The sequence below is a fragment of the Limulus polyphemus genome, unplaced genomic scaffold (assembly GCF_000517525.1).
Source record: "Limulus polyphemus unplaced genomic scaffold, Limulus_polyphemus-2.1.2 Scaffold69, whole genome shotgun sequence".
In the NCBI taxonomy this organism is placed as follows: domain Eukaryota; kingdom Metazoa; phylum Arthropoda; class Merostomata; order Xiphosura; family Limulidae; genus Limulus; species Limulus polyphemus.
The window spans coordinates 545495-560483 of record NW_013665679.1 but is presented as its reverse complement, the minus strand read 5'-3'; the positions used below and the strand labels follow the sequence as shown (position 1 = coordinate 560483).

General features: G+C 33.3%; 1 protein-coding gene across 1 annotated transcript in view; it reads right to left on the bottom strand.

Moving 5' to 3' along the window:
- Positions 1-14989, bottom strand: part of LOC106465589 (cadherin-related tumor suppressor-like) — a 159536-nt gene that overhangs the window by 39517 nt on the left and 105030 nt on the right. Inside the window, exons 5-8 of the mRNA XM_022393959.1 lie at positions 12092-13186; positions 9757-9937; positions 8190-8443; positions 5715-7403 (exon numbers count right to left, since the gene is read on the bottom strand). Of these exons, the coding sequence (XP_022249667.1) occupies positions 5715-7403; positions 8190-8443; positions 9757-9937; positions 12092-13186 (3219 nt within the window). The remainder of the gene's footprint in view (positions 1-5714; positions 7404-8189; positions 8444-9756; positions 9938-12091; positions 13187-14989) is intronic.

Sequence of the window (14989 nt, the reverse complement as noted above, 5' to 3'; positions counted from 1 at the left end):
GAGGTAAGCCAAAGGTGGTGCATGCCAACAGGCTTTGGCATTATCCAGGACATTTCAGTTGGGATGAAGTGAACAATGGAACAAATGACTCTGCTGAAGACGTGTCACCTGAAAAAGCCACTGTCGAAAAAGGAACTCTACTCGGTTTTGAGAAGGGAAACAGCGAAGCCCTTGATGAAGTTAATACCACTGATGTGACTGTTACTAATGATAGGACGTTTTCTGATGAAGCAGATGAACCCCACATGAAGCAGAAGCCAACAAGATGGAGGCCAGTATGGAAGAAGATACGTCCCACAAAATTAAGAGACTTTGTTGAATTTTAATTTTGTGTTTGTAAATTCTGTACATTAAATTAAGTTATTGTTAATTGTTTATTGGTTTAATGTAAGTGGCTATTGTTCAGGATGAACAATACTAAGGAAGAGGCAGTGTTACGACAGCAGTGGTCACGTGATTCTAGTAACACGTCATATTCTCGAAGGTTCATGAAGCCTCGAGCGTTTACTAGATTTCGGTATTCTTGTATATATATATATATATATATATAAGACCGCCAAGAAGTGATGGAAACACTGTAATGTAACTGAACTGCAGACACAGAGAGACTGACAATTGAGTCGAGCACATGAGTCGTTTGTTGTGAATTATAGCATTTGTTATAGCGTGACTGTGGAAGTTAAGTGTATTGCAAAGTTGTATTCAGAAAGAATAAACCAAATTTATTTAAGAAAGGACTTGTATCGAGTGTATCTTTAAGCTCAACCAGGTCAAAGATCAACAAAGAGCTAATTAGAAATAATAAAAAAAGTCATGAACTTGCAGGATTTATGAGATGAAGTTCAGCTGGGAATAGTTCACCTATCTCACATGAGAAAAGAAGTTCTTTATTTGAGGAAAGCTGTCCACTAGTCCATGGGTTTATAGATTGAAAAACCTTGCAGTGTGCTGAATGACACTGGTTCTGAATCTACAATTGTTCGACTTGATTTGTCAATGAAAGATGGAAAATTGCCTCCAGAGAAGAATAAAGATGAGGGACCGATGTCAACAGCAGAAGGACATAAAGTTCCAGCAAACGGAAGATGTAAATTACCATTACTGTAGGAAGTTTCTCTGTGCCTCATGATGTGTGAGTGATTGAGATCGAGGAAGAATGCATAATTGGAACTGAATTCATGTGGAGACAGGGATGTGAGATTAGACTAGTTTCAACTAGCTCACAGACTACTTCCAGAGGATCATCAAGGATAAAGCCATCAGTGAATTCAGTTAATCATCTACCTAGGAAGAACTTCCCCCAGCAACAGGTCAGCCAGTGACAACAAGAGACAAGATGCTATAATTTAAACTTATTCAGTTATTGGTAAGTTATAAAACAGTCTAAGTAAATTATTACATAAACACAATCCAAAAACTAGTTATCTGTCACCACATTTTATAGGTAAACTTAATTACATGAGTAAAAAGATAAGGAAGTGATAAAATAGCATAATATATTTAACTTTAAGGTTAGGCTTAACAGTCCTCTCAGTGGGATACTTGTATTTAAGTGTTGGTTATTTATCCCCAGGCTAAAGTGGTTAAAGCAGTGTAAGTATTAAGTGCCCACAATTTGTAAAGCACAACAGGTACTAGGAGTGGGTTATATTTGGGAATTTGGGAAAGACATACACATTTAAGTAAGCTAGTAATAAAGGTGTACAATTTGCATGTAGAGTTTGTAGGTTGGAGGACAAATTGGAGGATGTCCGAAATAGGGTTACTGGCTATGGATAAAGAAAAAGGTAAACTGAGGGAAATCACAGCAGGATTTAAAGAGAAAATTAAGCTTTTGAATACAAAGGATATAGTGCCTAATAATGACTTTCAGGAAGTTAAAAACAGTACTAATAGTAGTGTTTTTAATTATAATGAGGAGGTTGATAAGTAGTAGATTTCATCCATTAGCTTATGCAGATGATGAACTATAGGAGGGACGGATAACAAAAGGAATAGGATTAAAAAACATAAGAAAGTTATTGTTTTAGGAGATTCTTTAGTACAGCACATGGATAGGATAGTCTGTGGGGTAAATAGGAAGAAACGAATTATATAATGCTATCCAAGGCTAGGAGTGGACGATATAATGACAGAGTCTTTGTAGTGTACAAAGGGGCTAATGATGTAGGGAAGGGTAGGTCAGAGAAACTTAGTGTTAAACATAAAGCATTCAAAGAAATATACTATAACAACCCAAGTCTGTGAGGAATACTGCCAAGATGTAAATGTGAGAATTAAATTATAAGAAGGTCAACAGGGCTAAATGCTAGGCTTAGGTTAATATGTAAAGACAAGCAAGTTGGCTGGTTGGATCAGTTCAGTAGGAAAATGCAGCTTTTTTGGAATGAATGATTTATACTTAAATAGGTTAGACTTAGAAATGGCTATGAACTCAACTGTAAGGACAAATTTAAATCAGGATTAGACAGTGTAGAGGGCCATAGTAATGAAAAAATAAGTATAGAGTTGAAAACAGGGGGGAGGACTGGATTCATATGTAAAATGTGAATTCAGCCTGTTTAAGTTGAGGATGTCAAAGCTAGTAGCAATTAGGTTGAATGTATTTGAGTTTTTGTTGGTAGTTGCAAGGGAAGAAGGCTTTTAGTTGGACTTACAGATCACCAGATGAAACTGGTGAAATTAATGACAAACTCTAGAGTGAGGTAAATAATTTATCTGTTAATCAGGTTATAATTATGGGAGATTATAATTTCAGGCATAGATTGGGAAATGTTAGAGTCAAATCATTAAGGAGACAGGTTTTTAGAAATTGTTCAGGATGTTTTTCTTGAAGAATTGGTTAGAGAACCTAATAGGAACAATGTTGTTTTATATTTATTGTTAACTTCTAATAAAGAAATGGTTGATATGGTAGAAACTGGGGAACATCTGGGTGCAAGTAATCATTGCTCAATTAAAATTAAGATTTTCCTTACCTGAAAATGTATTTCTAATAGATACTAACATCTCATTTTCACACAGAATAGCTTTATCCCTTGTACATCTGCCTAAGAGATTGGCATTTCACTATCCCTTAACTAACTCCCACATAAAAATCACGTGTTTAGTGTGCACTGCATGCTATGATAGCCCTTAAGTACTTACATGTGATATAACTCAATTCTCAGACAAGGCAAAAAGAAAGTGCACCAGAAATAAGGAGGACAGGTGGAAAGTTGTGCAGAAATATCTATTCAAAATATATTTTCAGGTAAGGAAAATTTTAACTTCCCATTGGATACATCACCTCCATACACAGAATATCTAGAATCCCACATTTAAATAGTGGAGGGGACAGGATATACATTAAACCTAGACGAACTTCCTTCAGAGTTAGTTGGAGATACTGATCAAATGTGAAAAAATATTTTGATTTAACTCTTAAATGTTCAAGATAGGCAAGTTCATTATAAACCAAAAATGGTGGCTGCAAGTAAAAAGGTTGGCTCACAAAGGATAAAATTAAAGAATAGCATTATAAGTGTAAGAAGCTTAAATTGACTGCAATAATGGGAGATTTGGAGACTTATTCAAGATCAAGATAGTTGGTCAAAGGGGAAAATTGGAAATCAAAAAGTATATGTAAAAACGTTGGCTGAAAATGTAAGAAAAAATTGTAAGAATTTCTTCAAATGTGTTAAGGATAAGCAAAATATTAGAAAGGTTGTAAGGCCTTTGAAAGATGATACATGAAGGCTAATATCTGGTAATTATATTATGGCTAAATTATTAAATTTTGGCTTTTTTCTTTATTTTTTACTAATGAAGATTTAAGCAACAGTTACTAAATGGAAACAAGATTGAACGAGATGATCACATTACTTTTGGGCTTGTTAAGAAAAAATTGGAAAGTTAAAAGAATAATAAAGATCCTGAGCCAGATAATATTTACCGAAGGGTTTTGAAAGAAGTTAAGGATTAGATATGTGAGCCACTTACTATTATTTTTTCTACATTCTTGACTAGTGTGCAGATGCTAGAAGATTGAAAGTTACTCCACTTTTTCAAGGTAGATGATAAATTTGTCCTAGCAATTGTAGGCCTGTTAGTCTTACATCAGTGGTGGGAAAAAAATTTTAAGGTCTGATAAAAGATGATTTGCAAAGTTTAAAATTTTGTTGGATAGTCAGCATGGTTTCACTAAGGGAAAGTCTTGCCTTACTAATCTTTAGAGATTCTTTGAAAAATTTACTGCTTATGTAGATGAGGATATGGGTGTAGATTTGGTGTATCTGAATTTTTGAAAGCATTTGAGAAGGTGCCACATAAAAGGCTTGTTTAAAATGTTATCTCTCTAGGTGTGGGGGATAGATTGGCTCATTGGATAGGAAACTGGCTAGATGGAAGAAAGCAGAGGATTGTTATAAATGGAGTTCAGTCAAGCTGGAATAATGTCATGAATGGGGTACCTCCGGGCCCAGTGCTAAGACCTTTGTTCTTTTTTATTCACCTCAATGACATAGGTAAAGAAATACTCAATAGATTATTTTAATTTGCTGATGACATTAAAGTTTTGGTTATTTCTGACTGTAAGGAGAATGCTTCGCTTTACAAAAAGGACTTGGATTATTTGTTGAGTTGGATGAATATATAGCTGAGGGCTTTTAATAATAATAGATGCAAGGAAATGTATGTGGAATATCACAGTTTGAATTATGAGTATCATTTTAATGGGAATAACCTTAACAGCATTATGGAAGAAAAAGATATTGGTGTTCTGGTTAATCAATTTCTTAAATCATCCAAGCAATATGCTGTTAATAGTGACAGGGCAAATAGTATTTTAAGTTGTATCTACAGAAATATTGAATACAAGTCTAAAAATGTTATAATGTCATTGTATAGATCATTGGTTAGGCCACAGTTGGAGTACTTTGTTCAGTCTTGGGCTCCTTACCTTGTTAAGAAAATTGAAAGTTTTAATGCAACATCTTTTTTTCATATTTAGTGGTGAAAATGTTAAGACCAGATAATGCAAGTATAAATTCTGGCAGGGCAGAAATCATTTTCAGCTAAGAAAGCTTTATTTTCCTAACAGGATGGTTGCCCTTTGGAACAGGCTGCACTCAGGTGTGGTGGATGCAGTTAACTTAAGGGAGTTTAAGAGAAATTTTGATAAATATTTGAACAATAAGGACTGGCATTGAGGTTTTAATTTAGTGAATAGGATGGCCTAGATAGACCAAAAGGCCAACTGCTGTCCTTTAATGTCATGTTATGTTTATACAAGCATCTTACTTTTGAATCAGTCTCAACCTATATGAATAATTATGTATTTTAATTGATACAATTCATTTACCTTGCAGATGTTTAACATTAAGTTATCATGATTCAGTAACTCATTTTGTAAGCAACATGAGCTCAAACTATCAAATCACACCTAAACTCTTCTAGACGTTTTTTATAAACACAAGTTAACAAAGAATAGGTAAGGTAAGTTCTTTTATATAGTTACTTGATTTTTGATTTTTTAGCAAAAAGAACAACTTGCAGCATACAATGTGGAATTCACTAAATTAAATTTCAATCACATAAATGACTTGTGTTTTTAAATAGAATAGCATGACCATAATTTGAAGTATTTTATGCTTAATTTCCTTGGATAACAGTACTAAGAATTTCAATAAAAGTTTTTCATTAAAAAACAGATTCACTAGAAAAAAAGTACAAACCTGTGGTTTTATTCACATTGAAATATTTTGTTCCATTTCCTCCAGCCTTTTGATAATCTATTTGAGCATTTACTCCAACATCACCATTATCTCTGGCAACAACTTGAATAACAGAAGTGCCTATTCTGACACTTTCAGTGACAGGTGTAAAATAGTTCTGTTTTTCAAAAACTGGTGGATTATTATTGGAATCCACAACATTAATGACAACTGTTACTTCCACTGACAAGGGGGGTTTTCCATGATCAGTTGCAACAACTTGAAATGTGTGGTGATTCTCTGGAGAAAAACCTTTTGATGACCATTTATAATGCAGGACTTGTTTACTAAGTATTTCTCCACTCGATGGATTGATACGAAAGTAATCTGATGGACGCCTTAATGAATAAGTAACAATTGAATTTGGCCCATGTTTATCTTGGTCTGTAGCTGATATTTGTCCAATGAAAGAAATGGCTGATTGCAGCTCAGGACAATTAAAAGTGTATATATTTTCATTAAATACAGGAGTATTGTCATTCTCATCCTGAACTGTAATAGTTAATGTTGTTTCAGCACGCCAAGACCCATCTACAGCAGCCACTTTTAGAAGATATTCATCCTGTACTTCTCTGTCTAGCCAGCCAGCTACTGTAACATTTCCAGTTAGTGGGTCAATTCGAAACTTCCTTCCAGGATTTTCAGTAAAGCTGTAGGTTGCATTTGCATTCATGCTGATATCTTTGTCTGATGAAGTCACTTGTATTACAAAAGCTCCTAAAGGAGCATTTTCTGTCACATTAACACTGAATAAACGAGTGAAACGTGGAGGATTATCATTTTTGTCAAGCACAGTAACAAATACTGTAGCCGTGCCAGTTCTACTTGGTACTCCTTGATCCACGGCTTCAACTACAAGTTTATAAACTTCAAATTCTTCCCTGTCAAGGTTTGACTTTGTGTAAATCTTTCCTGTTTCAGAATCTAGACTGAATGGAATGTCAGGTGTCTCCTTGTTCACAAGGTGGTATGCTATTTCACTATTTGCTCCACTGTCAGCATCCTCTGCCTGAAGAACTAGCACAAACTGTGGAGGATTTTGCTCTTCCATTACAGTAGCATTATATACTTCAGCCTCAAAAACAGGATTATTATCATTGGCATCAATAATTTCTATTTCTAATTTTACAGCAGTTCCCAAATAAGGAATGTCATTATCTCTTGCTTCAATCCATATTTCATATTTTGAAAAGACTTCATAGTTCAGTCCTCCAATAAGCCAGACTTTTCCACTTTGTGTATCAACATGGAATGCCTCACCAAATCTTCCACCAGCAATGTGATAGGTAATCTTTCCAGCTTCTCCCCTTTTTGGAGATGATGCAGATACAGTTGTGACTGATGCATTTTCTGCATTTTCTGAGAAAATAAAATGTCTTTTGCCAGAAAGAAAATGTGGAAAAAGGTGGGCTGGTTTTAAGTATACCACTACATTAGTACTTGAAGATAATGGTGTAGGACTATTATCAGTTGCATGAATTTCAAGATTATAACCTTCTGGTTTATTGGCAAGTTTTTGAACAAGTTTAACCACACCAGTGTCTTGATTAATTTGAAACTTGTCTGCATCAGTACCAGATAAGTGAAAAACAAGCCTGCTGTTCAATCCAGCATCAGGGTCATGCGCTGAGGCTCCAAAAACAAAGTGTCCTTAGAGAGACAAAAATAATAATTAAAGACAAGAATAACCAATAACTTTGCATTCCTTTTGGAAACATTATTCTAAGGTTGAAAGAAATATTTTATTTCATAAAATAACAAATAATACAAACACATGTTTAAGACCTGTTTGGTTGAAACACTTTGAAATTTTTCTTTTACATTGTTTTTTCAATTAACAAAAAATAAGTTTTTATTAGAAGTAAGAGAAAAAATGTTTGGAAGTTTTATGAGACTTTAATTTGACAAATTTACTGTTGTAAATCAGATTTTTAATGTCGTAATTTATTTGTTAGCTAGAAGGGAGCTGGGGGTCATAAATGATGATGTTAAGTAGGCCACCTAAAAAGTTCTAAGATTTGATGTTAAGTTTTGTTCCAGCATATTCGATTACAGATAAAAGATAGATGTGTGGTGTGTACTATTATTTCAAGATAGAGAATGAATCAGTCAGTGTGTTAGCTATCACAGTTACTTTGTACAAGTAACTTGATTTTTTTTATGTTAGTTAACTTCATTTGTAGCATAGGCCTACATCAAGTTATAGAACCGTACAAGTGTTCAAGTTTCTTGAAAAATATAAAAAGGAAATAAAGTAATTTATGGTCAGTACATGGACTGGATGTTGAATTCTTTTCAACAGGTAATCTAAAAGAACCCACCAATGAAACAGCAATGTTACAACACTACTTTAAACATTTAAAAAGCTTATTCTTTAACACATTGTATTAAAACAAAAAATATTCATGAAATTTCAAGATTTAATCAGATGTTTACCAGCTGCTGCACTGTCAGGAAGATATACTGATGAATTTTGTTCAGCAAAGGTTGGCCGGTTATCATTTTCATCTCCAACTTTAATGGTTATATTTACATATGCAGAATGTTGTATTGCAAGCCCACCATCTCTTGCTATTAGAACCACTTCATATACATCCTTCTCTTCACGATCCAAAACAGTATGTGTTTTAATAGTGCCTGTGGAAGGATCAACGTGAAATTCATCCAGATGATCTCCGCTTAAAGTGTACCTGATAGTTTAGGAAAAAATTAGAAAAAACATTTAATCAAAGGTCTAATCAGTTCTTGTGATAAACTCAAAGATTGAAGAGTTTGACTATAAATCTAAATGTATAAAAAAATAATAAAAACACATTTTCAGGTAAGTTCTGGACAAGATAATCTGAAGTACTAGAAACTGTTCTCCAGTACCAACTTCAGTTCTCTGTTATCTTCTTTGAGTACAGTTAAATAAAAAACTTGCAACATTCTACTTAAACACAAACTTGTAAGTTTGCTCAAGCAAAATAGAAATATAAAAATATCACTATAGAATAATTACGGAAGTGGTTACAGCATAGTTAATCAGTAGTAACATTCTTCTCTTAGCCAAACTACAAAAGAAACATAACAGGGATAATACCTGTGATAAACATTAATACAAAATATCTTTATCACAAATATGACATTACATATCTGACTGGCATTGTCTACCCACAAAAAGGAACTATACCATCTATAAAGGCTACTCTACAACATTTTAATGGAGCATAGAAATATTACAAATATCATATACACACTCACAAATTAATTTATCTTCATTTTCATAGCAGTCTACAAACATATAGTTAAGCACGATGGAAATAACATAATTTTGTGTAAACTCTAAATATCTAATATGTTTGAAGCTGTAAAAACTTCTCAAACCTTTGACTACTTAAGTTTCTTAACTATGTATATATTTAATAATCTGTTAAAACAAAATTTAATCTAAAAAAATATATCACTATTAAAAGGTAAATTGGTTTAATGATAAAAAAAAATCACCTAAAGTCATTGGAAAATTCCATAAATTATTTCACGTGGTTTTGCTTTCTTTGTCACAAAGGTAAAACAATTAATTTGAACACCTTTAGCAAGAATGCACTGTAACTTAATGAAAAAATGTAACCAACTATATTACACTTTATGCTGTTTGGTACGATTAAAATTGAATTTACTGGTAACCTAACAAATGACATTAGAGAAAAATGGCAAATACAATACCTTTCTTAGTTTTGAAACAAGTAACACTGGAAGTTTAGTAATATACACGAAATATTTATAATATCTTATACAAGATGCTTGTTCTGGTGGCTCACAACCATATACATCATTTATATGATGAGCATTATTTCAAATCAAGGTGATATTTGTTTAGTTTATTACAAAAATATGCACTTGGAAAGTATTAAAAGAGTAAATTCAGTTATAGCCACACAAAAACATTTCTTATTTACAAAATATATTGATGAATCTTCTTTTTTCTATATATTCATAAAAGAACTTTAAAAACATTCCTTACATAAGAATACTGTTACGTCCCTCATCTGCATCACTGGCAGTCACAGTAATCACTTCAGAGCCAGATGGTCGATTTTCCATTATGGTTGCTATATAATGAGCCTTTTCAAAAACAGGTTTATTGTCATTTAGATCACTGACTACCACAGTTAATGTCCCTGTCCCTGTCTGTCGAGGGCTTCCTGTATGAAGTATGGAAAAATGAAATAAGAGCTCCACCTACCTAAATTGGATAATGGTGGTGGTGTACTTTTTTTTTTTACACACTAGTACTTTAATATTTCAGACATATTGGCAAATTTATAATTTGGAATGCACAAAACACTCTAAAAATGTATTTTCAGAACATAGATGTGTGTGAGTATGTAACAGATATATGCTTGTGTGCACAATTATTAGACAGAAGTAACACAGACAAAATGGAATGACATAAAATAGTTATAAATCAAGTAGTGTTATATTTTTTCTTTAGAAACTTTACAGTAAACAAACTATAATCACACAATTTATGTAATAACCAGCTCTTAAACATCTGTAATTACATTTTACATTTTCAGATAATGATATTACGCTAAAGAGTAAAATTAAAATTATGTGACAAGTGCATTGTACTTCAATAAAAATTGGGTTTTAAAGATGTCTTTTAAAATATATTAAAAAGATCATTTTTATATATACATACAATATCTATAGACATTTGTAATTCACTTAAAGACATCCTTATCTCCACTTAAAGTTAATTCTAAATACAAGAAAACAAAAACATCTAAATTCTGTGCCTTTCTGTAAAGATTTTTAAGATAGATTTCCACTGTACTACAAGCGAAAACATTACAATTAAATCAATTAATATTTTTACAGTCTTCTTTTCTCTGTAATGCTGTCCCATTTTCAGTATTACAATATTCGAAAAATCAAAAGCCATAGGCCATTAGAGGAAAACGTGATACACCAGTTACTTCACTGCAGTTTCACAAAATTTATTTTCATCTGCCAAGCAAAAACCTGTTTGTACAACTTGAATTCATTAGTCACATTGGTGTTATGTAGAAACTTTAAATCATTAGCAGTAGAAAACAAAAAAGTAAAGTTACAAGGTTTTCTGAATAAATTATTTAAATAAAGGTTAGTAAGGGCTGATTTTCTTAATGGAGAAATTATGCCTGATAGCAGACTGGGTGTGACCAACTAGAAACCAGACACTTCTGTTTTGAAGGGTGTTAAGAAAATCTTTTGAGCAGAGGAATGTAACATTAATAGGAAATGAATAATTCTATGTACAAAAAATGCTTTAGTTTAAACTCATGATAAGGGGAAGAGTTTTTGATTGCCACTAAAGGTGTTTTACTGATTCTACTTGTATACTTTATATCTCATATCAAATATCTGACAACCATTTAGTGTCTAGCCTGCTTTATAAAATAGATATACTTAAATCTTATTCCATGACTGTTATCTTATCTATTATGCTACATCATACACAAGTTTAAAGAACTAATTATGATTCAGTGACTTCAACTACTCTCAACACGATTCAATTAGATTTGAGAATATAATAAATGACAAGCAAGTCAATGTCTGAAGAAAAAAAATCTGAATATTACTTGGTGATATGAAGTTATATAATTTAAGAAATAAAAGATATATAGGTGGCCTTTACAACCACCTCTAGTAATGATCAGGTACCAGAACATACAAAGCAGTTGATGAAAGACTAATTTTTATTTTGAGAACATAGGGTTTGAGGAATAATAAGTAAAATAAGATGTCATGAAAGATAAGCAAACCTCATTTTACAGCCTTCACCATACCATAGAAACACATTAAAAATCCAAACTGCTTTTCTTGATAAAAAGAAGTGGTACGTTTATAAATTATCTAACTACTAAAATACTATGAATGTATTATAAACAGTAAAACAAAGTGCATATTTATACAAGGCAAAAGTCAAGTCAATATTTCACGTTCAGTTAACTCTTAATGATCAAACCAACAGAACATAGGTAGATAAGCTTTGTTCTCAGTACAAAGTGAGAATATTTCTAATATTTTTACAAGTAAGTGAGCAAATAATAGAAGGTTATTTAATCATTTTAAGGTTTCCAGAGTTATTTCAACACTTTTACAATGTTGAATCCTATCAAAAAATATAAAAATTTAAATCTTATTCACAATTAATCAAGAAGGTACCAAAAAAATTTAGATATTAATGAATACATTTACTTTCAAAAATTTTTAAACATCATATTTTTAAACATAACACCTAACATTTGCAAGCCAAATAAATTTTGGTTATAAACACTTCCAACATTTAGTTAGATTATAAAAAAACGTACCTGAATCCATTGCTAGAATACTTAAAACATACTGTGACTGTTGTTCTCTGTCCAATGTTCTCATCACAGAAATTTCCCCAGTAGAGGAATTGATAATAAAAAGACTCTTGTCAGCATCCTTTATCAGATAATGGATATGATTATTAGGAAGGAAGTCAGCATCTTGAGCTGCTATAGTTACTAATGAAGCTGGCAAAGTTTCTATGTTCTCCATAATATGTACTTCATGGGGAGAATTCAAGAAAGTTGGAGGGTTATCATTTATATCTTTTACCATTATAGTAACAGTAGCAGTATCATAACGTACATCCTCTCCAGCATCCTCTACTTGTATGGTGAGGGTATAGCGATTTTTTCTTTCATAATCTAAATTCTTGCCCACTCTAATGATTCCTGTGTCTTCACCAATTATGAAATCATGATTACTGTCTCCTGCAATGATGGAATAACGAACTTGTCCACTTAAACCTTCATCCTGATCAGTTGCTGAAACCTCTAGAACACTCACTCCTATACTTGCATTTTCTGATATTGATGCATTATACTGTCTAGGGTCAAATGTTGGATTGTTATCATTTTCATCCAAGATGTTAATAACAATATTTACAGAAGAAGACCTTAATGGAGTCCCTCTATCCTTGGCGATTACTGTGATTTCATATTTAGACTGTATTTCCCGGTCAAGTGGTCCATTAACCCGAAGAAGCCCATCTACTGGTCCAAGTAGAAACTTATCTGCTGAAGATGAAAGGCTATATTCTATGTAACTGTTTCTCCCTTCATCATGATCAATAGCTTTTATTGCCATGACGACTGTGTTAACTGGTACATTTTCCAGAACAGATGTGGTGTTTGGAGTGATAAATTCTGGAAATGCATCATTTATGTCCTTTAGAATAATAGTCACTTGAACTGTGCTGGACAAACGTCTTTCTACTGGCCATGCTTGGTCAGTAGCACTAACAATTAAGTTGTAAAAGGAATGAGTTTCTCGATCAAGAGGTTCTGAAGTAAAAATTGTACCATTTGCTGAGACTCCGAACTGGTTGTCTTCATCTCCCCCCACAATATCATATTCTATTTTACCATTGTCTCCTAGAAAAAAAAAAAAAAAAAAAGTTTATTTCATGAATGATCACCACCTAATACAAAAACAGTGGTTAGTTTTTTCTTTAATTTATTGAATGCTTTTTTCTCTAGTAGTTTGTGTACTTGCATACTTCATTCAAACAGAAACTTATAATACTGAACTAATAAATTCAAAATCTGTGAACAACTTACTACTACTATTGCAGTCCAGCTCTAAAATAAATTCTAGTCACTAAGTTGTATGCTCCTGATGTGACATTAAAACTCTCAAATTAAAATATTGAATACATAGTCTATGTATGTCTCCAAAAACTCTAAGAGATGAACCTTGAGTAGATAATGTGCAAGTTGTTTTTAGTTGTATTTTAATCACCACAGTGAACCTATATTTATATAGGACTTGAATAATATGTAGGATTATTGCTACTAATTCATTATTCTAAGTTATTTATCAGACAAGCAGTTTAAGTATTAGTATCTTAAACAGCTTGTCCACTGAATAATTCAGGATCATGAGAGGCATAATGTAAAAAAAGAAGAAGAGGTTTCATCATGGGTGTATGGTAAAGTGCATTGGTTGTTTCTTGATTACTTAGGGCTATTGTAACATATAACAAATTTATTTTACTCTCAGTATCAAAACAATTGAGAGTAAATTTGAATAATCAAGAAATTCCAACCATAACAGTTTCAAAACCAAAGCCTGCGAACACATTTTAAATCCATTCTTGAAATAGATGGATACTGTTACAACAGCGGAAGTCACATGACGCTACTAACACGACATGATATTCTAAAAGGATCATGTCTGTTCATGACAACTCTGGTCTTTTCTAAGCATCCTCTATTCTTGTATATAAGTGCACCAGATAAAGGGAAATGAATTAATCAGAATAGAATTACAGACAGACAGAGATGGACAATTGAGTCAAGGTCTTGTATCACTGAAGTTTATACGAAAGAATTTCTACGGAAAATTAACAAACGAACACAGAGACGTAACAAATTGGTGTCAGAAGCGGGATAGAAAAAAAAAAAAAGAATGGATGGACAGAGGAGCAAAAAGCAGTATATCTGGCAACTACCCTGAAGGGATAACTACTGAAAATACTTGGACAGTTCTCAGCAGACGACAGGCACAACTACAGAGCACTGGTAGCTGCTCTAGAGCTCAGGTATGGAACTCAAAATCAGTCCGAAGTCTACAGGGCCAGGTTTAGGACTAGGGGAGAGCCTGCAAGAGCTGGCACAGGATTTAGAAAGTATTTCACACAAGGCCTACCCAACTGCACCACCCGATCTCCTCAAGCTGTTGCTGAGGGATTAGTTCGTAGATGCCATGGATAGTCCACAACTGAAGATACAAGTGAAGCAAGCACACCCCTCTACTATGCAGGATGCAATGGCCAGAGCTTTTGAATTTGAATCCTACATTAAGTCCAGCAAAGAGGTACCAAGGTTGGTACAGTCATCAGGATTCAAGGCCAGAAAAGGACAGCTTTCAGAGAGGTTTGAGGGACTTTGCTGGCACTGTAATAAACCTGGGCACAAGAAAGCTCAATGCTGGCAACTTCAACACAGGGAAGATGCCACAGCAAGAAAAGCTGCTACCCAGAAGGGTTGTTGGAACTGTGGAGAGCAAGGACATATGAGGAACCAGAGTAAGAAGAATATTACCACTAAGTCATATTCGGGGAAACCAGTAGTGGTTGGTGTTGAGGTACACCCACCAACCTCCATCGTGAAAGTCCCAACAGCTAGGTTTAAAATGGCAAGCACACATAGTGCCAAATGACAGGGAAGCTGGAT